This window comes from Cyclospora cayetanensis, unplaced genomic scaffold, assembly GCF_002999335.1.
Source record: "Cyclospora cayetanensis isolate NF1_C8 unplaced genomic scaffold, CcayRef3 CcayRef3_contig_21, whole genome shotgun sequence".
NCBI lineage: Eukaryota > Apicomplexa > Conoidasida > Eucoccidiorida > Eimeriidae > Cyclospora > Cyclospora cayetanensis.
Genome location: NW_020312159.1, coordinates 239892 through 267286, shown reverse-complemented (window position 1 = coordinate 267286; position 27395 = coordinate 239892). Strand labels below are relative to the sequence as shown.

At 50.7% G+C, this 27395-nt stretch overlaps 5 protein-coding genes across 5 annotated transcripts; 2 read left to right on the top strand and 3 right to left on the bottom strand.

The window, feature by feature from the left end:
* Nucleotides 1–6674: 6674 nt before the first annotated feature.
* On the bottom strand, nt 6675–7574 carry LOC34619027. Its single transcript, XM_022732338.1, has one exon. The coding sequence runs from the start codon at nt 7572–7574 to the stop codon at nt 6675–6677; it is 900 nt and encodes a 299-aa protein (XP_022587397.1).
* Nucleotides 7575–8699: 1125 nt separating this feature from the next.
* Nucleotides 8700–10516, top strand: LOC34619028. The gene is made up of 5 exons (XM_026337907.1): nt 8700–8835; nt 9113–9128; nt 9331–9424; nt 9559–9900; nt 10232–10516. The coding sequence occupies exons 1-5, from the start codon at nt 8700–8702 to the stop codon at nt 10514–10516; spliced, it is 873 nt and encodes a 290-aa protein (XP_026193692.1).
* Nucleotides 10517–13127: 2611 nt separating this feature from the next.
* On the top strand, nt 13128–18502 carry LOC34619029. The gene is made up of 9 exons (XM_026337906.1): nt 13128–13629; nt 13750–15458; nt 15498–15582; nt 15777–15959; nt 16126–16418; nt 16607–16675; nt 16802–16969; nt 17213–18183; nt 18340–18502. Exons 1-9 carry the CDS (start codon nt 13128–13130, stop codon nt 18500–18502), a joined length of 4143 nt encoding a protein of 1380 aa, XP_026193691.1.
* Nucleotides 18503–19525: 1023 nt separating this feature from the next.
* On the bottom strand, nt 19526–21311 carry LOC113147406. The gene is made up of 12 exons (XM_026337876.1): nt 21125–21311; nt 20919–21062; nt 20782–20866; nt 20669–20731; nt 20466–20608; nt 20372–20409; nt 20157–20231; nt 20062–20103; nt 19967–20006; nt 19881–19910; nt 19704–19823; nt 19526–19641 (listed from the first exon to the last, which is right to left on the bottom strand). The coding sequence occupies exons 1-12, from the start codon at nt 21309–21311 to the stop codon at nt 19526–19528; spliced, it is 1083 nt and encodes a 360-aa protein (XP_026193661.1).
* A 1723-nt stretch (nt 21312–23034) lies between these two features.
* LOC34619030 lies at nt 23035–25368 on the bottom strand. The gene has a single exon (XM_026337905.1). The coding sequence runs from the start codon at nt 25366–25368 to the stop codon at nt 23035–23037; it is 2334 nt and encodes a 777-aa protein (XP_026193690.1).
* Nucleotides 25369–27395: the final 2027 nt, after the last annotated feature.

Genomic DNA, 27395 nt, shown 5'->3' with positions numbered 1-27395 from the left:
CATGGGGGGCATGGGAGCAACGACCCCGCACCAGGAGGCCATGGGAGGCATGGGAGCAACGGGAGAAACGACCCCGCACCAGGAGGGCATGGGAGGTATGAACGCGACAGGCAAGCACCCAGGGGCCATTGGAGGCATGGGAGCAACGACCCCGCACCAGGAGGGCATGGGAGGCATGGGAGCATCGGGAGAAACGACCCCACAACAGGAGGCCATGGGAGGCATGGGAGCAACGACCCCGCACCAGGAGGCCATGGGAGGCATGGGAGCAACGGGAGAAATGACCCCGCACCAGGAGGGCATGGGAGGTATGAACGCGACAGGCAAGCACCCAGGGGCCATTGGAGGCATGGGAGCAACGACCCCGCACCAGGAGGGCATGGGAGGCATGGGAGCAACGGGAGAAACGACCCCGCACCAGGAGGGCATGGGAGGTGTGGAAGCACCAGACACGCACCAGGAGGCCGTGGAAGGTATGGAAGCAACAGGCAAGCACCCAGAGGCCATGGGAGGCATGGGAGCAACGGGGGAAATGAGCACGCACCCGGAGGCCCCGGAAGGCATGGGAGCACCGACCGCGCACTTAGGGGCCATGGGAGGCATGGGAGCAACCGGAGAAATGAGCACGCACCACGAGGGCATAGAAGGCATGGGAGCAACAGGCACGCACCCAGGGGCCATGGAAGGCATGGGGCCAACGGGAGAAATGACCCCACACCAGGAGGACATGGGAGGCATGGGAGCACCGACCGCGCACTTAGGGGCCATTCAAGGCATGGGGCCAACGGGAGCAACAACCGCGCACCAGGAGGGCATGGGAGGCACGGGAGCAACGGGAGAAATGACCCCACACCAGGAGGCCATGGGAGGCATGGGAACAACCGGAGAAATGAGCACGCACCAGGAGGCCATGGGAGGCATGGGAGCAACAGGCACGCACCCAGGGGCCATGGAAGGTGTGGGAGCAACCGGAGAAACGGCCACGCACCAGGAGGCCATGGGAGGCATGGGAGCACCGACCGCGCACTTAGGGGCCATTCAAGGCATGGGGCCAACGGGAGAACTAACCGCGCACCAGGAGGGCATGGGAGGCATGGGAGCCACGACCGCGCACCCAGGGACTATGGAAGGCATGGGAGCAACGGGAGATATGACCCCACACCAGGAGGCCATGGGAGGCATGGGAGCACCGACCGCGCACTTAGGGGCCATTCAAGGCATGGGGCCAACGGGAGCAACAACCGCGCACCAGGAGGGCATGGGAGGCACGGGAGCAACGGGAGAAATGACCCCACAACAGGAGGCCATGGGAGGCATGGGAGCAACCGGAGAAATGAGCACGCACCAGGAGGCCATGGGAGGCATGGGAGCCACGACCGCGCACCCAGGGACTATGGAAGGCATGGGAGCAACGGGAGATATGACCCCACACCAGGAGGCCATGGGAGGCATGGAAGCAAAGACCGCGCACCCAGGGGGCATTGGAGGCATGGGGCCAACGGGAGAAATGACCGCGCACCACGAGGGCATGGGAGGCATGGGAGCAACGACCCCGCACCAGGAGGGCATGGGAGGCATGGGAGCAACGGGAGAACTAACCGCGCACCAGGAGGTCATGGGAGGCATGGGAGCAACGGGAGAACTAACCGCGCACCCGGAGGCCATGGGAGGCATGGGAGCAACGAGAGATATGACCCCACACCAGGAGGGCATAGGAGACATGGGAGCAAAGACCGCGCACCCAGGGGGCATTGGAGACATGGGAGCAACGGGAGCAACGACCCCGCACCAGGAGGGCATGGGAGGCATGGGAGCAACAGGCACGCACCCAGGAGTCATAGGCGGCATGGGAGCAACGGGAGAAATGACCCCGCACCAGGAGGGCATGGGAGGCATGGGAGCAACAGGCACGCACCCAGGGGCCATGGAAGGCATGGGAGGCGTGGGAGCAACGACCACGCACCCAGAGGCCATGGGAGGCATGGGAGCAACGGGAGAAACGACCCCACACCAGGAGGCCATGGGAGGCATGGGAGCAACCGGAGAAATGAGCACGCACCAGGAGGCCATGGGAGGTGTGGAAGCAACAGCCACGCATCCAATGGGCATGGAAGGCATGGGTGGTATGGGAGCACCGACCGCGCACCAGGAGGCCATGGGAGGTGTGGAAGCAACAGCCACGCATCCAATGGGCATGGGAGGCATGGGAGCAACGAGAGGAATGAGCACGCACCGGGAGGCCATAGGAGATATGGACTTAACAGGCACGCACGCAGGGGCCATGGGAGGCGTGGGAGCAATGAGCATGCACTTTGGCGCGATGAAAGATAATGACTCCGACATATACTATCGTACAGGGGGCTCCTCGTCAGACACTGAAGCGTACGGCAGCTATGACAAGTTTTACAGTGACTATTTAGAGAGGTACACGAGAAAAGAAGCCAAGAAGCTAGCAAAAAAGCAGGAAAAAAAGGCGGCAAGAAAAAGGGAAAAAGAAGAGAAGGCAGAGCGCAAGAGGGAGAAAAAGCTGGCCAAAGCAGCACAGAAAGCGAAAAAGGCAGAAAAAGCAAGAAAGAATAAAGACTCTAAGGAAAGCGATGTCGAAAATGACGCCTCTGACCCGGAAGGAAATGAAGCTCTCGGCGAAAACATAGAGCTGTCAATAGAGGAAGAGGGCGCGCAGGAACACGTAGAGCAGAAAAAGGCAGCCAAGAAACAGGCAGCGAAAAAGGAAAAGGCTGCACGGAGAAGAGCAGCTAAGGAGGAAAAGGCACAGAAAAAGGCAGAAAAGGAAGAAAAGGCTGCAAAGAAACAGGCAGAAAAAGAAGAAAAGGCTGCAAAGAAACAGGCAGAAAAGGAGCAAAAGGCTGCACAGAAAGATGCAGCGAAGGAGCAAAAGGCAGCAGAGAAAAAAGCAGAAAAGCAGGGAAGGGCTGCACAGAAACAGGCAGCGAAGGAGCAAAAGGCTGCACAGAAAAAAGCAGCGAAGGAGCAAAAGGCTGCAAAGAAACAGGCAGAAAAGGAAGAAAAGGCTGCAAAGAAACAGGCAGCGAAGGAGGAAAGGGCTGCACAGAAACAGGCAGAAAAGGAAGAAAAGGCTGCAAAGAAACAGGCAGCGAAGGAGCAAAAGGCTGCACAGAAACAGGCAGAAAAGGAAGAAAAGGCTGCAAAGAAACAGGCAGCGAAAAAGGAAAAGGCTGCACAGAAACAGGCAGCGAAGGAGCACAAGGCTGCACAGAAACAGGCAGCGAAGGAGCAAAAGGCTGCGCAGAGAAAGGCAGCGAAGGAGGAAAAGGCTGCAAAGAAACAGGCAGCGAAGGAGCAAAAGGCTGCAAAGAAAAAAGCAGAACAGGACGAAAAGGTTGCAAAGAAACAGGCAGCGAAGGAGCAAAAGGCTGCAGAGAAAAAAGCAGAAAAGGAGGAAAAGGCTGCACAGAAACAGGCAGCGAAGGAGCAAAAGGCTGCAAAGAAACAGGCAGCGAAGGAGGAAAAGGCTGCAAAGAAACAGGCAGCGAAGGAGGAAAAGGCTGCAAAGAAACAGGCAGAAAAGGAAGAAAAGGCTGCAAAGAAACAGGCAGCGAAAAAGGAAAAGGCTGCAAAGAAACAGGCAGCCAAGGAGGAAAAGGCTGCAAAGAAACAGGCAGCGAAGGAGGAAAAGGCAGCAGAGAAAAAAGCAGAAAAGGATAAAAAGGCCCAACAAAAACAGGCAGCGAAGGAGCAAAAGGCTGCAAAGAAACAGGCAGAAAAGGAAGAAAAGGCACAAAAAAAGGCAGCGAAAAAGGAAAAGGCTGCACAGAGAAAGGCAGCGAAGGGGCAAAAGGCTGCACAGAAACAGGCAGCGAAGGAGGAAAAGGCAGCAGAGAAACAGGCAGAAAAGGAAGAAAAGGCTGCACAGAAACAGGCAGCGAAGGAGGAAAAGGCTGCAAAGAAACAGGCAGCCAAGGAGCAAAAGGCTGCAAAGAAACAGGCAGCGAAGGAGGAAAAGGCAGCAGAGAAAAAAGCAGAAAAGGATAAAAAGGCCCAACAAAAACAGGCAGCGAAGGAGCAAAAGGCTGCACAGAAACAGGCAGAAAAGGAAGAAAAGGCACAAAAAAAGGCAGCGAAAAGGGAAAAGGCTGCACAGAGAAAGGCAGCGAAGGGGCAAAAGGCTGCACAGAAACAGGCAGCGAAGGAGGAAAAGGCAGCAGAGAAAAAAGCAGAAAAGGAAGAAAAGGCGGCAGAGAAAAAAGAAAAGGCTGCACAGAAACAGGCAGCGAAGGAGGAAAAGGCTGCAAAGAAACAGGCAGCGAAGGAGCAAAAGGCTGCAAAGAAACAGGCAGAAAAGGACGAAAAGGCTGCAAAGAAACAGGCAGCCAAGGAGGAAAAGGCAGCTGAGAAAAAAGCAGAAAAGGAGGGAAGGGCTGCACAGAAACAGGCAGCGAAGGAGCAAAAGGCTGCAAAGAAACAGGCAGAAAAGGAAGAAAAGGCTGCACAGAAACAGGCAGAAAAGGACGAAAAGGCTGCAAAGAAACAGGCAGCGAAGGAGCAAAAGGCTGCAGGGAGACAGGAAGCGAAGGGGGGAAAGGCTGCAAAGAAACAGGCAGCGAAGGAGCAAAAGGTTCAACAGAAACACGCATCGAAGGAGGAAAAGGTAGCAGAGAAAAAAGCAGAAAAGCAGGAAACGGCTGCCCAGAAAAAGGCAGCGAAGGAGGGAAAGGCTGCACAGAAACAAGGAGAGAAAGCGAAAAAGGCTGCACAGAAACAGGCAGCGAAGGAGGAAGAGGCTTCACAGCAAAAGGCAGAGGAAGACAAAAAGGCTGCACAGAAACAGGCAGCGAAGGAGCAAAAGGCTGCAAAGGAACATGGAGCGAAGGAGGAAAAGGCTGCGCAGCAAAAAGCAGAAAAAGCGAGAAAGGCTCCACAGAAAAACGCACCAAAGGAGGAAAAGGCTGCAAAGAAACAGGCAGAAAAGGAGGAAAAGGCTGCAAAGAAACAGGCAGAGGAGGAGGAAAAGGCTGCACAGAAACACGCAGCCAAGGAGGGAAAGGCTGCACAGAAACAGGCAGAGAAAGAGAAAAAGGCTGCGCAGAAAAAGGCAGGGAAGAAGGAAAGGCCTGAACAGAAAAAAGCAGCGAAGGACGAAAAGGCTGCTGAGAGAGAAGCAGAAAAGGAGGAGAAGGCTTCACAAAAACAAGCAGCGACGGAGGAAAAGGCTGGACAGCAAAAAGCACAGAAAGCGAAAAAGGCTGCTCAGAAAGAAACAGCGAAGGAGGAGAAGGTTGAACAGAAAAAGGCAGCGAAGGAGGAAAAGGTACAGAAAAAAGGAGCGAAGGAGGAAAAGGCTGCTCAGAAAGAAACAGCGAAGGAGGAACAGGCTGCTCAGAAAGAAACAGCAAAGGAGAAAAAGGCTTCCCTGAAACAGGCAGCGAAGGAAGAAATGCCTGCACATAAATCGGTAGAAGAGGCTGCACGGCGGGTGGCAGCGAAAGAAGAAAAGGCTGCGCAGAAAAAGACAGCGAAGGAGGAAAAGGCTGCAGAGAGAAAGGCAGCGAACGAAGAAAAGGGTGCACGGAGAAAAGCAGTAAAGGAGGAAATGCCTGCACAGGAAAAAAGAGAAAAGGAACAAAAGGCTGCGCAGGAAACGGCAGCGAAGGAGAAAAACGCTGCACAGAAACAGCCAGAAGAGGAAGAAGAGGCTGCACAGAAACAGGCAGAAAAGGAAGAAAAGGCTGTACAGAAATAAGCAGCGAAGGAGGGGAAGGCTGCACAGAATCAGGCAGCGAAGGAGGAAAAGGCTGCACAGAAACAGCCAGAAAAGGAGGAACAGGCCGCACAGAAACAGCCTGAAACGGAAGAAGAGGCTGCACAGAAAAAAGCAGCGGAGGGGAAGGCTGCATGGAGAAGGGCAGAAAAGGAGGAAAAGGCTGCCCAGAAACAGGCAGCGAAGGAGGAAAAAGCTGCACAGAAAAGGGCAGAAAAGGAAGAAGAGGCTGCAAAGAAACAGGCAGCAAAGGAGGGAAAGGCTGCACAGATACAAGCAGAGAAAGAGGAAAGGGCTGCACAGAAAAGATCGGCGAAGACAAGATCCCAGAAAAGGAAAAAAAGAAAAAGCCAGCGAAAGGCCAAGAGTAAGTAGCGTGGCAAAAAGTCTAAGGGTGATGCTTCACGGAAAAAGTGACGACAGAGGCATATCTACAGGGAGTTTCTCTTCGATGCAAATGTGCAGGAAAAGCCAGAAGCATGTCGTGCAGGCTTTTAATGTAGCGGCCTTTAGCCAGCGACCAGTGGCAGTGAGTGAGGCTCTCAATCTATCTTGTGACGAAGCCTTCAAATGATGGCCAAAAAAGGAGTATCAGTTTTTCACTAATCGCTCAAAAATTGAAATGCTCGCTTCACTACATAGCGGGATACAAAACACCGGGACACACGACACGGCGTACTAGGGCCAGGCTTTTAGATAGCTGGTGACAAGATGCCGCTGCGCCCGCAGCTCCCAAAGGCGATGGAGGGGTTAGGACCCAAGCTAATGCAGTCGTGCGCACACAGCAGTGGATCACGCACCAGCAAGCAGCATCTTTTGTGCACTTGGCCGGCATCGAGAATTTAAGTTTGCAGGCCGGCAGTGACTGTACATGCTGACCCCATGTTGCACTGGCAAGTGTGGTCGGTTGATATACGTGAGGCTGCTCAAGGATTCAGATGCACGGATATCCTCGCTTTGCATCGTTTGGCTCGGGAGGGCGCAGTAGCACCTTGGCTAGGACACTAAGTGCCACGCCGACTGCTACTGCTAGAGTACACCCAGTTATCCACAGGGATCTGCGGACTGTTCTAACGCTCCATACGCGCTCCTTAAGGGTCTTTGATTTGTATCGGCCAAAACCTTGAGTGGAGTTGCGGTATTTCCCAAAGTCGCCCAGGCCAAATGCGCGAAATTCCGAGGCAATCTCTTCCTCCTCAGCTGCATGAACAGCGGCGTCGCAAGCTCTTTCCAATGCTGCTGAATTGTTAAAAGTTTTGATCTGCTGTTTCTTTTGGCTAGCTTCCGCATGAAGGCGTCGCATGAAAAGATCCTCTATGGCCATGGAATATGCTACGCCATTCCGCCGGGCAGTGCCCTGCGCATTCAATTTAGCCCAGAATTCTTGGCGGGCCACCTGATCTTTTTTCCATTCCTGGCTTCCAGCCTTTGAAGCATTGCGCTTCTGTTCTGGGGGCTTCTGTCCTCCACTGCTTTCGTAATCTGGGTTAAAAGTACCATTCTGCTTTTTACCGCAATGTCGTGCACTTTGCTGCAGCTGCAGGGCCTTTTCATAGTTTCTCCTCAGCTCAATGAATACGCTTGCATCGAAGGCAGACTTAGGCCCAGCCGCATCCGGATGCACCCTCTTGGCAAGTTCAATATATCGTGTTCGAAGTTGCTCAGCTGAAGCGCCGGGCTTGAGTCCCAAGGCAGCGAAAGGGCACTGCTGCTCGGGGTGACCAAAACCATGCACGAAGCGCGAAGACGTGGTACATCCAATAAAGGCCGGTGCAAAGGCATTGGGAAAGCCAAGCCTATGAAGGAGAAGGCAAAGCGGTGGACAAGGAATCATTCTCCTCTTCTGGACCGTCACATTCACGGAGTTAATGTGCTTTACAGATGAAGCGCACGCATCCTTAAGTGGGAAGCTAATGCAATGTAAATAAAAGGGCAGAAAAAATCAAATGTGCGTGATTTTACCTGCATGACCATCAGGCAAACGCTTGATGTCCACTTATGTGGCAAAACGGGAGACGACTGAAACGAGCCCCCTAAGCTCCGATGCCTTCAGTGTCTTCATACAACCGATTCGAAAGCATTCGGATGGTGGTGTTGTAAAATGGCATAGTTTTTAAGTTCATCCCTCCATGGATCACAATGCACGAACTTCACATTTGGGTCCCTAGAGGGCTTAAAGCACAGTGTAGTCGTATTGTGTGGCATCATGGAAGGCTTTGTCCCCACATCAAAACAGGTCCATTTTGTGCTTAAAAGCAAAGAATAACATAGGTTGGCAGCATGGGACCGGTGAGTCCCGATTCACATTCAAGGAGGCGAAATCAGGAGGTGCTACGGTTACTGCTGTCCACTGGCAGATCTTCCTTGGAAAAGTAGAATTTGACAGGCAAGATAAAGTCCAAGGTATCTAAAGTTTTTCTTTTAACTTGAAATTTAACGTCGTCACTAAGGAATTCCAACTAGCCTACAGGCTGGGGCTTTCAGCCCCCAGTTAGGCCACATGCTACCAAAGAGTATTCAAAGCTTTCTAAGATAATTCTTCTGCTGCATTGAATCTAGCGCTCCATCTGTTTATTAACTTGTATGATCGGTTGGGCTTGAGAACCTTCGCTGCATCATGTTACGACTCTAGGCGTCAGGGTCCCCTTCCCTGAACCCCTGGTGTTTGTCCTCTCTTTCCCCACAATCGGAACGACTCACTCAATAGAAAAGAGGTTTTTGTGCTTCTGTTTATCTGAGACGGGTATCAGGGTCCCTGGATACCGCTGGCGTGGTTCTTGTGCTAATGCTTTGGACTGGCTTTTTCAGAATTAAAAGACAGAGCACCTGTTCATCATACGACCGTCCACGTCTGCTGTGTGTTGATCATACAAGGCCTTCTGAGTCTCCCAGGTCACAAGATTGGGGAGTTTTTGTTGACTGATTTCGTAGACTTGGAAATCCCCACATAGTGAAGAAGATGCAGTTCGTAAAATCTTCCGTATATCAGGCAGAGATTACTGAAGGGGGCGTGCGAGAAAGAGAGGTAGACACGCGCTCCCGGGAGGAAGTCGAGCTCCAGGAACGCCTGCGCAAGCTTCCGGAATTCAGTCGGAGTGAGTAGGCAAAAAACTACTCAATCTGAAAGGCAGCTCTCGTATACGTGGACGCACCGCGCATCTCTCCATAGCTCAAAAACAAGATCTTCCTTCACATTTGATAGCCTCAACAATTTACTGATGGGTTTTTTTTGAGTGTACTAGCCTATGAATGTACAGGTCAACCACTGTACAGGAGAGCGTCTCTGTCCATGACCATTGCCTTGTATTTTTTCAAGAGCTTCGATCGTCTAGATCGGCTCTGTCTGATTTGTCTATTCCTTTTGCTTCGCAGATCCGAACTTCAAGAGGTGTGTGCGGCTCTTTTGACTTCGTCTGGGCACTTCCACCCCTGGAGGTGCAGCTGCGTAGAAACTACCACAGCATCGGGGGTTGGGGGTCCAGCTCTTTTGCTTCTCTTCCCATGACGATGGCTACGTGTAGGACTAGCCAAAATTGAAATAGGTAAGGTTTTAACTTGCGATGCAATTCGGCTTTGTTTTACATTCACAGTTATGCCGAACAGGTGCTGGAGGGCCTGCCTTCTACCACACCCGAGCCCCCTCCTTCGACTGAGGGGAAGCAGAACCCAAATCTCCCTCACTCGGTGCGCTACTGGTCCCTGGTGTACCCTGCAACGTATCTATCTCGTGATCTACCAGGAACTTCGTGAAACGGTTCCTTGTCTTGTAAGGGCGAGCCTTGCTGGAGGCTTCACACAAGTTCTGTTTCTCTGTCCAGGTGACAGAGGAGGAGTTCGAGTTCTACGAGGCACTGCGGGCCCAAGACAGACGGAAGAAGCTGGCCCGCCAACGGGAAGAAGATGCAATGCGCGACGAGTTCCATAAGGCCAGGGAGGCCTCTATGAAGCTCTCCGTCTCTTCAGTTGGCTCAGCTGGGAGGGAGCAGCACAGCGCAGAGTCAGACGGCAGTAGCCTGCCCTCCGTAGGAAAGCTTTCTCCCTTTGCTGCACTGGGAGCGCAGAAGCAACGATATGGCGGAGCATCACCCCTTGGGGATGGTTCAATCTTTGAGCTTACTACAAGGGCATTTCAGGAAAAACGGAAAAGAAGGGCACTTGATGTGAGCAGCTCAACCACCTTGTACTCATTATGTACCGTTTCTACATGCTTCTTAATATGTATCCTTTTTACATGTTCACCGCAGCAGTCTTCTGAAGCTCTGAATTGTATCTGTCACTCGAAACGCAGCACTCTTCACATGTGCCGCTGCGAGCGAAACCTATTTATGGATATAGCTACATTGCCAATGAAGAATATACTATGAGTGGAAGTGGACTTTTGTTGCCAAAGGCTCACAGGCATCTTTTCTCCAGGCATGAGTGGGTCAGTGAACTCTTTCCATCTAAAGCGATGGAGACTGAGTCTCCCTACGGCCTCTGTGCTCTTTTTAGGCACGTCGGACTTTTAATTTGGTAGTCAAGAAGCCAAAGGACAGTGAGGCGCCTTCGAAAATTCCATCAGACAAGGCGGTAGAGGCTGCAGGCGCCGGTGGCAGGGATGATACAGCAGCGAAGGCGAACGAAGACGCAACCACTGCGAGCACCAGCAAAAGTTATGGGTCCAACAAAGGTGAAGACAAGGCAAGGGTGTCTGATAAAGAAGAACAAAACGTCTTTGCTTCTCTATGCGATGCATATGGAGACAACGATGAAGACAACAGCGACAATTCTGGCTGACAGGCTTGTGGGACAGGCCCGCAGAGCCCTTTACGTGCTCTCTGGTGTCTTTTGTTCAGAGTTTTTTATTGCACTATTCTAGACTGTTGTTGCTGCACTGATTTCAGAACACTGGTTGACGACCTAGTGTGGCACACAGACCTAGTGACACCACAGGCATCAGCACGCAGATGCGATTTCGGTCTAGACAATAGTATAAGATATCGTCTTTTCAACCATCCCTCCTTGAAAGTTTTAACTTTTGATTGTTGTGTAGAAAAAAAAGTAGGCTGCGAAGAAACCAACGTGCCGGATTCACGAGTAGCGTGTGAAGACACGTTCTGTGGACTTTTACCAGAAATACCACTATGATCCTAAAAATGACGCAGCCGTACTTAAGTAGGAAGAAGATATTCTCCTGGTTGAGCAAACCCGATACCTTCGCTACCACCTACGCTTTGTTATAATTCGGTATCGGCAAGTTAAGAAATTCTGCATTTCTGGACATGACGATTCTCAGTCCCTGCTGTTTTTTGTCTCAGCTGCTGCGGTTCTACGTTTAGCTCAGCCGAATACTTATCTCGTGAAGGAACGCTAGGGTAATTCCTCTGAACGCCGCCGGGCTAGCCAGGCGGGGGCGCCGCAACTGCACTAAACACATGAGTTATCTCCTCATATTGTCATGCAGATGCCTCAATGCGTTCTAAAGTGCATTATGCGAGTGAGCTACAGCTGTTGGATGCCCATTTTGGGGGACACTTTGCGCCAATTGTCGACATTTTAGAAAGTATCTAACAGTCCATCTACGGTCTCCGCAAGAACACACTGGAACTTTAGACTCAATATAGACTAACATTTTGTGAGTGTTTTCAAATGACTTTCCCCTCTGTTCCTGGCATCGGTCTTCAGAGTTCCAGAAACGACGGTAGGAGACCACCTAGGGTGCGTGCTGTTGGAAGCTCCAAGCATTCCAGCCATTCGCAGCTAGTCGTACACAGCAATTAGCGCATATTGAGGCAATATTACGCCTTCTTCATACTGCAAGCGCCGCCCTTAAATTATTAGGAATTACGAGCAGGCAATAAACTAGTCGATTCTTTGCGAATTGTTGGTAATATGTGACCGGCGTAGTACAATGTGTTTACGTACAGAACGGTACAAATCACAGCGAGAACATTCGATGTTAATTTTTTCATGCCCAGACGCGTAGGCTGGTTTTGGCGACCTCTTGTCAAAGCAAGGCCCACCTGCTTCACTAGTGAATGCATCTTCAGGTCATTGTGTGGGCAGCGACACCGCGGCTCTCTCGTGTGTCTACAAGATTCTCAAATTAGGTCTGGCTGTCCTACTGTATGTTCGTACTAAGAGCGTTTGATCCTCGAGAGACCGGGGGCGGTTGTGCATGCTTGAACTTGGCATTGGCAAAGATAAAAATGTGAAACGAAATCTACTGCATCTCCATATGATCACAACTAATCAGCCGCGTACAGTAGATTGTAGGGTAATTAACAGCAGAGGCGATGAAGTTCCCTCCTGCAGTCGTCAGTCCACCAAGTAGCCGTGCACAGCATTAGATTGCAGTGCGCAACACATATCACGGTGATTTCTGCGAACAAGTGCATCATTATGCATTTAAGAACACATGGCGTTGCAGCTGAAGCTCTATTTCAGTACACTATGCTCCAAAAACCTCTAGCCAGAGTTTTTTCTGCAGAAGGCAGTATTCGCTGCACGAGTGAACCGTAGCAACTTCTGAAACAGACATGTTGATGCCTACTACCCTAAACAAAATTAATTTCGCGCGAAATTCGCTATGCATTTTTGTCTAAAAATTCCTATTGGTCTCAACACCTCATTCGGGTGCTGTTGCTCGAAACCAGGTGTGGCGCTTGTGCGTTGGTGGCCAATTGATCCGATCAATACCGCGTCGCTTCTAGCAGAGCCCAACGGGAACGAAAGTGCCTCATTTTACCATATAGACGTGTCCTCTTGAGGTTAATTATTTCAAGCTACATGCTTACTGTAAAATCCCTTACGGTTCCGGTAACTCCCTACACAAGGGGGCAGTCCCCCCGCAGGGCAGTAGACACTCAGTAAAACTGTTTGAGTGTGATTTTTCCTGGCACTTAGTGGAGATTATCTGCTTACACAAAATTAATCTCAGTTATATATCCCCCTAATAACGATCAATGGGACTCAAATTTTCCCATGACCGCCTTCCAGCACCACAAAACGTACAGGGGGGAGGCATCTCAGTTGCAACTCAACTAAACAGAAATGGGCCAACTGCATTCTGGAAAAAACCGTGCCATGTACTGAACATAAAGCCTCATTACTGCTTTTAAAATGGGTTTATTGATGGGAACGAAGCAAAAGGACCAAATGCTGCAGCAACCAATGTAGTGCCTGTACCACTCCACTTGTGCGAGGGCCGAGGTAAGCGGCGACGGCCGCCGGTTTTCTCTTCATCTGGGGAGAAAGCCAGAATTCAAGCCTCCCCTGCGTCTTTGTGCAAGACTTTTCCAGATCAGTAGTCCCACTTCGGCATTACCCCTTTGGAAAACCCATGAAGGGACCTGAGGGCACCAAACATTTTTCATATATTCAACAGTGCAACGACGTCACAAAGATCATGAAGGATTTCCCCCAACATTCCGAGTATTCAATACTGGACGTCACTGAACGTGAGAGCAAAGAAGGCGCATGTGGATATTTTGCCTCCTCACTGGAAGTTCGATCGTGCGGGGGGTTCTCCGCCACCTCGATACAGGCAGCTGCGCTTGTGCCTTTTTCGAGTCGCGCTGCCCTCAGACACGACTCACTAAAGGATCAATTGCTGGTGTTCTGCCTTGGTTCATGGTGCATCGTGCGCACTATCACACCAGATGCAGCAGAAACTGATGGTGGTGCAGATTGCTTAAACGCAAATGATTGTACACATTCCCACATAGGGGAAAATTCAGACCCAAGCGCCACGAACAATCGATCCACACTATCTAAAGAAGGATCTGCTTCTGTGAAGTCTCTAGCCTTTAGCAAGCTCCCTTCCCCGTACACCGAACGCATTTTTACTAGACACACCGGTAAAGTCAACCTCTTGGTCTACTGCGACGCTCTTAGCCTCTGTTTGTCAGGTGAGCCAACTCGATCTGTCAGCGAGAAGGAATGTGAGAATTGTTTGGCCATCTTGAATGCCGTCATGAAAGATTTCAATATTTTGTGCTATGCTACATGATTTTGTTTTTGCGACTCAGCTGAGCAGCAAAACTCTAGCAAAGAGCCAGGTTCCCTGCATATCTGTCGTTTATGGTCTCCCCACACTCTCAAGGAAGTTGCTTTGGTCCAAGTACCCTCTCGGCATGATATTACGTCGGCGCACTTCAGTCATGATGGAAACGTCTTGCTACTCCTTCTGGCAGACCCGCTGCACTCTTTCGTAGTTTATGTACATATAGCTCCTACCATACAGGGGCATTTCTGTGACGACACACGGGGCGAAGCCTCTTCTGATTTGCCGGTGCTACATGCCGCACAAGTTATACCGTGTAGCCGTTCCCTATTAAACGGCTTGACCCTCGAGCCTGCGAATTACACCTTTGGGCCCAGCAAGTATAGACAGAGCCGCCGCAGCCAATGCTTGTTTGATACTGCTTCATTTTCTTCCCGCGTCTTTCCTTGGAGAAACAATGCTCTTTCTCAGAGTAGTTGCAGAAGCTTCAGCGGCTCAAATTCCGTTCTTCGTTTTGCAACATTTGGACAGGGCCACCTCCGCATTTGGAGCTTTAACTGCGGACGTCCAGACCAGCCACCTTCCTACAGGAGTTTATGTATCGCCCGCGTCGGGGGACACAGCGGGCAGAAAGGACAGCCGGAGGCAACAGCATGCGCATTTCTGGCTTCTGGAGATCTCATTACGGCCCTTGCTGACCGTCGCATTGTTTTGTTCCGAGGAATGGTCCCTCTCCGTTCAGTTTCTTTGCCTTCGTGCTGCAGCAGGATTCTGCTACTGAAGCCCCTCCAAAGAAGTTTGCTACTTCTCGTTGCCCAGGAAGGCCTTATACAACTGCTCCCTCTCGCTGCCTTGACTTCCAATCAAGCTCTTGGGCGAGCCCTCCCCAGACACAATTCTAGCCCAATAAAGGAAGCACAGGCACGGGGGCTAAATACTTCACGGAGGCCTGTGGCCCCCACTGCAGTATCTGCGCTATCACATGCCTATCGAAGGCAGCCGGCGCAACTCCGTCCGGAGTCCGAACCGTGCTCTACAACTCCCAGGAAGGGAAGTAGGCGATGGTCGTCAACATCAAGGTATGGTCGAGCAGCTCCTCCGTTTGCCACCGGTTCACTGCATGCGCCATCGCGAACCCCACGTAGCACCTACGGGGATTCAGTTGGTAGGTGGAGTACTAATAGCGCTAGGCAAAGCCGGTTACGCCCTAATAGCGCAGCTATCAGGCGTGGGACTGCATGCCGCACTGCCAAATTATCTGCAGAGCGTTCACCCTCGGCTGTCAGCCGGGTGAGTACTCGCAGTAGCGTTTCCAGCAGTTTCCAACCGCAGGAGAGGCGACAGCAGAAACCTCAGGTCGGGCAAACACGCACTAAAAAAGCTTCATCTGCAGTCCTGTCACTTAGAGTACTGCATCCTAAGCGCTATTTGACCACCCAGCAAGTTGCAACTCGTCACCTGGGAAAAGGAGAAGCATCCACAGGGGAGGAGGTTTGGCTTCCGCTGCACAGCTCCCAAGTGGTTTCAATATATTGGAAGGAGCCACTTCTGTTGCTATGCACGAGGACCCAGATGATGATCGTGGATGCTTTGCACCTGTCAGATGAGGCAACCGTAATTCTGCAGGAACGGCCCCTCGGTCGTCTGGATGTGGCAGCGTTCCTGCATCGTTCCAGCTCAGGCGCTAGTGCTGCAGCCCCCCCCATACCGCCAGCCAACAACACGCAAGAAGCAGTGAAGACTATGGTGGATGGCGACCAGCTGCAGGGAGAGATACCGTGCGTCGTCATTTCGGGTGGCCGGTGCTGCATTGGTGGCGAACTCCGTCTCTGGGAGCTGGGCTTGCGCAACCGGCCAAGTACGATCTGCTTAGAGCCAGCACCAATATTATTTACACTCACTCCAGGGCTGATCCCACATAATTGATGCGAAAGCAAGATTTGAAATCCTGCTCGTGCCCAAATTCACTTTTGATCGTCAAAGCTGGCTCTTTTGGAAGGGAATGCATCGTAGCCTAGTTGATGCGTCTGCAATCTGTGGCATCGCCTGCAGCCCTTCCGCTCTACTTCAAGGCTCCGGTGACGGCAGTGGCGGCTGCAGCGACAAAGGGCGAGGTCGGAGGGGTCGCTGTCGTAGGCACAGAAGAGGGTCGGGTCGTGGTGCTCGCCCTGCAATGGAAAAATGCGGGAGTCCTCCAGCAACCAACTGTAGTTCTTGACCGTCAGATAGTCCAGCGTAAGATATAGTAGGGAACAGACCCAAAAAGCGCACGCGAGTCGCTTGAGAATTTGCTATATAGCCAAAACCTTCCATGATGCCACAGCTGAATAGAAATGCATGAGCAGTAGATGTCTACAAGTTCAAGTTAACCCGCGTGCTCCCATGTGGTGTCACCTTGTAGGGCCCATCTCTGCGTTGGGTATCGACGCGACGAGCAGAGTTATGGCAATGGCGAGCACGGCAGGGCATGTCACCTGTTTCCGCCTCAGTATTCCTCTAGATAAAGCCAATGGGATCCCAGCAAGCCGCTATTTAGCCAGAGCCTTTATGGGGAGCGGAACGGGCTTTAAGGAGGCTGCGACCCAAAGCAAAGCAGCCCTCTGCATGATGGAGCTAGAACCACTGACCACCTTGAATTTGCCGTCCTCCACTTTACCACGGCTTCTCGAGTTTGGCCATTCCTCTGTATATAAAGTATTTCACAACGCACTAGTCTTAACTCATAAGAGCCATGTACGGAAATCAGTCCTCGCGCGCCTATCCACTCTGTCACCGAGCGCCTTCTGACCCCTGATGCTTTGTACAGCATTCTGTAAGCTTATGGGCACTGTTCTAGTCATCTTTAGAAGTTGACAGGCTTGTAGAAGCGTCTTTACCTGCAGGGCCACCTTCTGGTAGTAGGATCTAATGCCACTCCAAGCGTCTTCTCCATTCCAGACGGCTGCCTTCTTGTCAGCTCTTTAATTTCGGTAGGTTTCTAGGCAGATATAGCCGTTAGCTGCTTGTCGAATGTCAAATTATACCTAGATACGCATTCACACAACAAGAATGAGGCAACCTGTAGCTCTTTTGTGCAGGATGCATCAGTGCTGGACTCCTTTACCCCATTGGCAATACCAGTTCCCATCGCCATCGGTGTGGAAAGTACATTACATTCCGTCGATGATACCCTAGGAAAAGTGCTAGGACGCATGTCTATCAGATCAAGTGTAAGCACAGTATCTGGCTATAGTACTTTGTATACTGTAAGTGGTAGGAAGTGGGTAGATCAGACATGTCTTACAAAGTGATGCAGACCACGAAAAGGCAAAGAACACAGAATCCGTTGTAGGTGCCACCTTCTTCCAAATGTCATGCTCTAAGCATATCCATGACCTTTGTGGATTGACTGCTGTTGCTACACTATAGACTCACTCTACAGCCTAACTCCAAAGTAAATCTTCAATAATTCTGTATAGTGTGAGTTGTTTGCATAGAAGGGCATGAAGGCACTACCTGCACCGCTCCTACTGAGAGCCTGCCAGGGCAGCAGCAGACTGTGTTTCACGTACGAGCCTAAACAACATAGGATCTTTGGGATTCGTGCACGATGCTTGTGGGCGCGTAAGCGTGAAGCTTCCCAGCAGCTTAGCCAGGGCTCTACAGGGTTGGCGCGGTATGAGAACTACCGATTTGGACCTAGTACCCTTACTTGTACAGTATCAAATTCGAAACAAAAGCATCCACAGGCTTCACGGTTCCTCAGAGGACCTGGACTGGCGAGCCTCTTTAGAGACCTTCGACAATCTGCAGAACCCACGGCTACATCTGATTCACTGTCGAATGTCGAAAACCACAACCACCATGGAAATGGCTGGGTTGGGGGAATATCGTGTGCTGCGTCCATAGCAGACACGTCAGAAGCCGAAGTCATTTCATTCACCTCTCTAATGCTACCGCATGTTTCTGCACCAACGGTACTTTTCGGTTATACTGCAGCAAGACAGCCTTTTACGGCCACCTTTCTGGGGAACGTCCAAGCACCTGAGACGTCAATGGGACTCATATCTGTTGCAGCAGAGGGTTACGTCTTAGAGTGGGAATACAGGGCGATCCAGCAGCAACAGCAACTATTCCAGAATTCAACCGGCGGAATAGAGCCTAATGTTGTTAGCTTCCAACGGAATGACCATCTGCACAAAGACAACCAGTCAGCTTGGTCTAGCCCTAATGAACCCGACGCCAGTAAACCGAAAGTCGTATCGCCTTCAGATCTTATTCAGCAGGGCGACACGACCTCAGTGGGCATCAGGGGGCGACAGGTGACACAAGTAGATTGCGATGCATGGCCGTCTACTTTTACAACAGTTGGAAGGAATACACCTAGCAATATCATTGCAAAAGCAGATGCAATGCACGGAACAGCGTGTCCGCTGGGGGTCAACACGTCAACTGATCGCGATACTAGACAGGAGCGTGCGTAAGTAATCCAGGACATTTAGGGGCGCATTCAAGTATGGCTGCTACTGTTCCAAATGCTAAACATTTTAGCTAAAACAACAGGCTCCGACTGGAAAGGTATTTTGCACTCTCCTCTGTGCACAGATTGAGACTTAAGAGCCTTTCACTTCCCCAGGTATGATCATACATCACAAGGCACAAAACCCGTGAGAATTCTGGCTGTCGCGAATTGTAACGCACTAACAGTCAGTCTTGATTTGCTTGGCCATTCCAGAGTATCGCGAGGGAAGAGACCGTCTCCACTTATGCTGACCATCACAAGCTTGAGCGTGAAATAGGGGAGAGAAGAGGAACAACCAATAACCGTGATGGACAGAAATTCATGCAGGAAGTTCATCCACTCTCTGCTCTCACCCAAGCTCCCCGCAGATTTCTTTTCAGGACAGCGCAGCACCAAAATGCATTCGAAGTCGAAGTCGTACTACCCGGTATAGAGAGCTTGTAAAGCGTCTAATATTCGTCGGCTGTAGATATTTTCAAAGGGCACGCAGCACAGCTGTCGCTGAACTGGAAGCTGACACGCAGCGATAAACGTAATTAATGTACAGCTTGCGAACATATTTACCCTGATTGAATTTTTCTATTCAAGTCGAAGTCACACTGATAATTCACTTCTAAGATGATCCAATCAATATCTTCATTATTGCTGCATACTTCTCCAGGTGGAACTATTGAGCACGTTGCTCGGGAATTTGCCACGAACACACTTGTGTTTTCTGGCCTCCTGAATGATCCCAGTTGGAGAATACGGCTCTCACGTAAGAAGGGTAACAGTATGGCGCATACCACGACCTAAGAAAATGTATTTGCTTGATATAGGCGGTCGGAGTAAGCAGGTACAGTGGATCAAACGGACATCGAGTTCTGGTTGATGCGCACAGGTGAACGCACAGCCTGTCGACTGCGACTACGCGTGCCAGTAAAATTTCGTGTGTCATCAAACACAGTTACCATTGACCAGAATACAGCGAACGGCCACGTCTACGTTTCGATCTATGTCTAAAGGCAGAAGGCTACTGACGAAACCATGTTTGGAAATATGGCGAAACAGACCACTACAGTTGGCCTACCGATGCTGTCACCTTGTGTGTATAATTTCGCTGATAAAAAGTGTGTGTACTAAGCTGCCTAAAGCCCTAATCCTGCAACCTTTGAATGTCATCACCCTGGGGGTCAGCGCGCTGCAATGATTTTCTGGCGTCCCACTTCGTATCGCAGTTACCATACATAAACCAGTATCGGCTCATTTAAAAAGCTTTTGAAGTTCTGCGAGACATAAATTTATAAGGCACCATCCTTGATTACGCATTTGAGGAGCCTCTGGATGCACAGCAGAGGCCCATGCGGCGCTCATTCAAGCCCATTTCCCCAGCTGTCATATCGCTGTGCCACAGGTTCGTTTTGGCATTTAGCAGTCCTAAATAAGTAAAGAAATTGGATTATGTCTTTTTCATAGGGAAACAGTGCGCTGTTCCTTACCATTGATTCGCGCCACGTGGATGCCTCCCTGGTACAACTCTTGTAGCGAGCATAGGTGGGCCGCTGGCTCGCCACACATGTTCGAGTTCATTGCGAAATCGTATCCGCAGGAATCACATCCTGATTACTCATTGCACATTATCATATAAAATAAGAGTAATAAAGTACGAGTCTCACCAAGGGAAACAAACTCAGGATCAGGCACACCTGAAAAGTAGAATTCACCACAGGCTGGCGACGAGGTTGCATCAACAGGCACATACCAGTCAGTGCAGGCATAGTCATAGCCGATATTTCGTGATCCTGATGGCCGTAATACACGTTTTATGAGGCAGTGTCATTGCAGAAACTGTCTTACAGGAAGCCCCCGGTTGTAGAAGCGGAAGTCATCAATATAACCCTGTGTCAAACATCATTATTAACACACTCAGCTGAGCTGGCACTATGCAGTACCTCAAAGCCGGGATTCTCGACAGATGCACCAACGACAATCTCCTCAGCGTTTGGCACCACGCTGCCCCGAAGGAACTGTGGGATATATGTAGGACGGGAGAATTCGCCTGGGTAGCACTAGTTACACCCTACCACCTCGTTGTCCTTCATGCCCTGTATTACCAGTCAAGTTCTTCTTAGGTTCACTGGATCAGTCTACTCTGTGCAAACCTTACGTTTAAAAAGAGCTTGAGCCTATTCTCTGATGCGGTCACTGTAACATAGGAGTTTATAACCATTTCCGCACACACACAATGGAAATATCCTGACCAGCAATGTGAGTCCATCTCCTGAGTGGAAGGCTCCCGGTTGACGGCATTCCTTCGGAGTGACTGTCGTCCGTTGAGACTCGAACAGAGAGCCTTCGGCTATCAGGGTACAGAAGGATTGATGGTGTTTGGGATAACTCGCCCCTAAACGTTTGGATGCATGAAGTGGCCTCGTTTTGTCATACATCTTTATCATTTATTTACCCTTTCGATACAATGTTGCGGAAAAGGCCATTTGAATCGCTCAATAAGTACATCCAAAAGGAGCTGCGGAAGGTGTGGAAACCACTGGGTGGAAAATGAATAAAACCTTTTACAGTGTGAAATCTGACGACTCTAGCGTCGGGCTGGACTTAATTGTGCTACTAGCACCCTTAACAAATGCAGCACTAGCACCGCGTCCTGAAAAATGTAGTTATGAGTTTCAATAAGATTCACAGTGGAAGGAGCACACCATTATGGGATGGTCCAGCGCGCGCAGTCCTGTGCATGTGGTTGCCATTTCCACTTTGATCAGCTGAGTAGAGGTGGTCGAAGGTTAGCCATGCTACAAGACCTTCTGGTACAGAGTTCCCGGATACTATTTGCTGTGTTCCACCTGTTAGTGGTAGAGAGACGTGCACACATCTCGCCTTGCTTCCAAAAACCCAGGTGACTTACCGAAACAAAGGGAATTAGCGACGGAAAAGCAACTGTTCGTGTATTTTCCGGCAAAGTTTAGTGTAGTCTTGACTCCGTTTACTGTGTCTTCCAGTGCTGTTGCGGCGCTAGAGGGCAAAGAGTTGTCTGCAGTAACTTGGCTGGCGTTGGCGCATCCGCCGAGGAACAGGGGGATAAGGAATCGCATAGTCATGAGAATTTAGCCTGAAGACGACGCAAACTGGAACAAAAAGAATGCCAGCCAGCCACTGCTATACTTTGCACACAAACTTTTTTTGAAAGTACCCTACCGGCTTTTCGCAGTCGTCATGGGGTGTACTAACGCCTCAGCAACCCTTCGTAGCGCAGGCCATGCATTTGCTTACCACTACATATTCCTTTTCGTATAGTTTCATCTTCTATAATATAAATCATGCCTATTTCTGTCTTCGTCAGTTCACAATAGTGAAGAGCCCATAGTGGAACTGTGAAATGGCTTGCAGCGAGGTTGAAGAATTCAAGACTTCGACCTAGTCCAAATGCTGAATTTCCCCCGTGCCGTGTCATTATTTCAACTCCGAGAATAACTTATAAATGTGGGACCCAAGCAGTTTCATTTCGGCATTAGAGCTCTACAGAAGGACTAGAACAATGCGCCCATATATCGTGGAATTGGCGTGCCGGTCGACACCCTGTAAAAGTTGAAACCAACGAACGCGGAGCAGACCATACGAACCACCTCTAATTGACAAAAATATGCGTTACAGCCTTCATCCTAGCAAGCAGCCCGGCTCAGCAGCTCACATTCATGTAGGAAAAGCTTCACTTGCATGGAATTTCAGGAAGGACACCTGTAGCGTCTAGCATTTGTTATTTTTGTTTCACACAAAATTGCCGTGAATTACTTATGCAATAAAACAGCAGCAACTACGGCTTTCCAAATACAGGCGAGTGATTTTAGATACTGCATAGCATTCTGGGCATTCGCTGGTAGTATGCCAATAGAAGTGACTCGGAGCACAGTAGAAATCAGATCTGCGTCATACCTTTTCCTATGACCAGCTGTTGCTTGGTAACAGCACATACTTTGAATGCGATATGCTAAAGATCCAATTCCTCAAATGAACTCGCTACAGGCTTCGTCCCAACTGCCGGGACGCAGAAAAAAGTCACATCCCTCTGAAGAAACCAACTGGTGCATAAGACGACCCACTGCCATCTGCTCACAATTAACTAGATTGGTCGCCTGTATCCCAGGAAAACCACTACTGCCTCGGTACATTGGCAGAACCGCTGAATTTGTTCGATGCCTATGGAAATACCAAAGGTGGCTAACCCATAGAGCAATCTCTTCAGCTACTCCCTATGCAGTGGCTTAAATTGGCTAATTGTGCCTGCCAACCCAAAGTTGTATTAACAATGAAGATGACATGCTCGCCCCGTGCACATTAATGACCGTTCAATTTAGGATACAAGCTAGGCATGCATATATGTGGCCGCAATGCACCATTACAAGCAACATAATCAGCATTGCAGAAAGATTTGGGCGCTTATACAATGAGCAGCCTTGCTACTAATGTGTAGCAATTCAGAGTACGCGCAACCATGCAAAATCCCACAGATCCTCTGACTAATACACGCGAGACAGCTGTGCCTTAGACATAACTTGTGGTGCGAATAAAACACGCTGCGTGCTATGTGAAACCCGCTGGGTGGCCATCAGCTGAAGCAAGAGCAGCAGCTGAAAGCACGAAATCCCTCGAGGAAGGACTCTACGAACGTTTTCTTTAAACGGAGAAAGCATGGGCGAACGAAATACACCTGGGCACAGAGACATACATCCCAATGGTAGCCGCTGCAGCTCAAACCAATTGGAAAGCCTCCTATCCCTGCCTTACTACAATACAGTACGCGTGGACATACACATTAGCTCATGAGGAAGTCAACGCGGGTCGTTGATCCTTCGCCTCCTCCTGAACGGCAGCAACAGACGCCTCCGTCTTAGCAGTTTCTCCCTTAATATTCCCATGTTCGGATTTTCCACCCGAACTCTCATAGTCTGCTACAGAGATAAGACCCCCCTTATTCAGGTAGCGCGATAGCAACAGAAGCTGCTGAATATGCATGGCGAGTATTGATTGCAGTATCAGCAACTGCTGTTGAGTACCCTGCTGGCTGGGAAGTTTTAGGTCCTCAAGACAAGGGGCGACAATCATGAGCGACGGCTGGAGCTCTGAGGCAGAGGTGGCGTTTCCTACAAGATTAGAATGCACCATCAGCAGCTGGTCCAGCAGACGCTTTGCTGTCATTGCCGCTGCACTCTCAACAGATGACTGTTGCGGAGCTCCTGGAGATGTCCCACCTGAATTAGAGGATGCTCTAGCTGACAGGTACTGTGTCACAACGTTGCTCCTCAAGTCATCAATCACGAAAAGGATGGCCTCTTTGTACAGGCAAACTAGTGCTCGGTCGTTGTCCGAAGCAGTGTTGCGGGCAGTACTTGCGCATCCCGAAGGCGAGGAAAATTTTCCCTTGCGGCCGTCGGTGTTTGCCTGACTAGCTACAGCGGCAGCTGCTGAGGCCAACACAGCTGTGACCGACTCTGCTGAGTCTACTTTGGTCAGTGGCTGCTTGGTGGCTGCAGATCCTGTCGGGTTCCCTTGAAGTCCCGCCGCGATGAGGTGTGCGGTGTTCCCTGTGGCAGCCACTGCCGCGGCTGCTGTGGTGGCCTGCTGCCTGAATTGGACGGCTCTGCGGTAAGCCTCAATGCAGCTTTCGAAAAATTTGTCGTAGAAGTACCGCCTGTATCCTTTCCAGTAAACGGCCCAGCGCTTCTTCGTGTTGTCGCGAGACACTCCACGGACAATGGGGTACAGCCGCTGGGTGGAGTCCTCTTTGCCTGCTGCTTCACACACGCTGTAGTAACCCAAGGGCCCTCGCAGAGAAGACGCAGTAAGTGTATCCTCGTTCAAAAATGACTCGCCTGCAGCCACACGCTCTATGAACTGCAGCTCAGCCAGATACGACGGGGACGTTGGGTTCGACGGTGAATCCGCTGGAGCACCGTCCAGTCGCTGTTTGCGTTCATGACCTCCACCATCTCCAGCGGCCATGACACCCTCACGTGAGCTAGCTAGAGAAGCTGCAAGAAGTTTCAAATCACCACTTCCACTGCTGCGGCTGGAACTGGCAAAACTGCTGCGGCGCTCATCCAGTAAATGCATTTCAATAATCCGGCGCTTGTACGCACGTGCTTCTTCGCTACCATCATCCTCTCCTCCTGGGCTGCAGCTGCTAGTGCGGCGGCTGTTGCTGTTGCTGTTGCACACAGTGCTTTCTGCACTCGCTAGCAACCGCTTTGAGGTTCCTGTCTTCTCTGCTAGACGGCAAAGCTGGCGATGCTGCAGCAACGCCATCAGCTCTGGCGAAAGACCAGGGCCCCTGTCTACCGCCTCGGTTTTATGGCGCGCAGCGGGACGCTCATTGGTCAAATCAGATAGAAAGCAGCCGTTAGCCTGGCACTCTTTCAGCAACTTCGAGAACAAAGAGCTGCTAAGAATGTCCTCTTCTGAGGTAAAAGCCTTATTGCCGTGCTGAGCGTCTGCAGTGCGGGAAACGCCCCTACTAGAAGTAGAACCTCCCAAAACAGCGCTGCCACATGAAAATTCCGAGCGTTCTGCTGCAGAAAAGCCGTTCGTGGCGGTCTTCAGCGCCGAGGAGTCTGCACTGTGCTGGTGCACCGACTTATCTCCCGACTCGGACATGCCTTGCGACTCTGATGCAACCCCAGATAAACCACCACAGCCCGTCTGCGTGGCAGAGACAGCGCCAACGCCAGATACTTGGGGCTCTTCTCGAAGGCAAGAAAGGTCTACTGCTGAACACAGCAACGCCGCACTGTCTGGGGATGAGAGGGCCACTGGCTGTCTGCCCTCTACAGATGGATGCGCCGTGCGCCCAGCTTTGTACTTTTCAAATGCTGTAGCGAAATCGTCAACTGGTGTAGCAACTGCAGTGCCACCACCAGAAGACGCCACTGCTGTGCTACGAGTCGTCATTCCAGCAGCTGAAGATTCCCCTGCAGAAGTGCCTGGCTCCCGCCGGGATAAAGTCCCAGTGATATTGCTCAGCATATCCTCATCAATGTCTAAAGACATTGCGAGATCCCGAGCCAAGCGTCCCTGATGCAACTCGGCAGCTGTCTTCTGTTCTTTTTGCTTTGAGGCGATAGCCGAGGCCGGCACATGGCCCCCACCATGCGTCATGCTCGCGTGACCGTTCGCAGTTCCAACGAGCCGCCTTGGGATATATACTATTACCAAAGGCGCAAACGAGCTATATGTTCCAATAATAGGCGTAAACACCCCGGAACATCTACCTTTCGGCTAATAGCATGGAGCAAGCGAACGGCGAGCCCAGATTTACAAGGCCGCAGGTCCTCAGGTATTGAGAAGATAGCCTCCTAGGGAACAGCAAGTTGCGTTCAAACCTTCAGTCGGGGAAGCCGGCTCGTCTAAAGAGTCTATGGAAGGTTCAGTGCTGCAGCCACAACACCTCCCCTTCCGACCGCTGCGTGGGACGCAGTGTTGCCAGACACTCCACCAGCACAGGCCCCTGTCACTGAGTGAATCGGCGGGGGAACCAAACGGCTGAACATGAATATAAGATTCAATATGATTTTGTCCCCCAGAACTTCCCCTAGACTGTTGGACACGGCCGTAAGTGACCTGGGCCGCGCGGTGTTATGCGCTGACGGGCGCTTACTGAGTCACGAGAGGCGGGTACTCGTGGAATCAGCACTTCAATGCAGAGCTAGAATGAACAAGACAATGTTCCAATATAACATAAACGGGCCAAAGAGACCCAGTGTTGATATAAGGGGCCAGGCACTGCCCAGAACCAGCTGACCCACCGCGAGCGGAGCAATGCGGATGCAGCGAGCGGAAGCGTGGCTTTGCGCCCGCACGTCAAGAGGATCCTCCAGAGGCGCGAGACTCCTGCAACCAATGCAGCGTATGAAACGCTAAAAAGTCCAACTGAAGCAGCTGGATAATGTATTAGGCACACTCCACCTAAAGCTCATCAGTTTGACGCAGTGGTTGCGGATTCCCTATGTGAGAGGAACGACCGTCCTTGCAGATCGTCGTCGCCTGCCCACTACACAGTCGACCGGGTGCTGGCTTCTGCTGTCCATGGCAAAGAGAGCTTAATAAAGCACGTTTAGCATACTCGTATAGTCGTTCAGAAGGACACACTATACATAGAAGAGCGATGGACGGATGTTGCGACGCCGCCAACAGCAGCTATGGCGGGTGAACGTCAGCGACGGATGCCAGATTTCTAATCGTTCCCTGGACCGGCTTCCCAGAAGCTTTAATACATGAGCACGATTCGGGTAAATAAACCAAGATAGAAGAAGCGGAAACAAAAAACACTGCATTAGGAATCGCCTCCCGCCCCCCGTTACAGCCAACTGGTTCACTGAACAACCGGAGGAGGGCAAGTGTCACAGCTTTTGAGCAGCCACACCTTCATAGCATTTGCTTTAGGACAGCAACTTACTGTTTTATCTTCTCGTACGACTCATACACTGGTCAGAATGTTCGAAACAGGTTTGGGATCAAATCCATGCCAACACAATATGGCCCATTGGATATGGCCTCTCGTGCAGGTGTCACCCACGAGAAGTTTAGGCTCCTATGTTGGTGTGTATTTCTAAATTGTTAGCTCAACTTGTATTCATTTTGACTTGAACTGTAGCTTTTTTGTGTAGCAGTGTGTAACACTACAGCTGCAGCACTGGCAATGTGCTCTATATTCCCTTAACTACCTATTCATTTGTACTTAGCGCAAGTTTGCAGTATAAAACCATGCAGATGTTTGTTCTTGAATACAGTCACAGGAAGACTGCGAAAACTCCTGAAGCAGCCTTCTAATAGAGGCTCAGTGCCATCGCAAACTCACTTCTTTTCAAGTTTTCGGCCTTACTATCTACAGGATGCGCAATGGTACGATAACTCCAAGGTGTCAATGCTCCTCAGTTTCCAACTATTTCAGAGCTTGTATGATGATGCCTGTTGCAGTTCAGTGATGACAGGGCGGCAGTCATTTTCTTCGACGTTTTACTTAGTTACAAGGCCACTGGGCCCGCCTCATACAGGAGCCTTACGCAGTATTATATCACAATACAGTTGAATTGCCTAAAACTAACCGCTGACAGCGATTGTTGTTCTGTAGTCCACAGGTTGTTGTGCAACGCCAGATCACTGCCCTTGGTGAACCAGGACGTTTG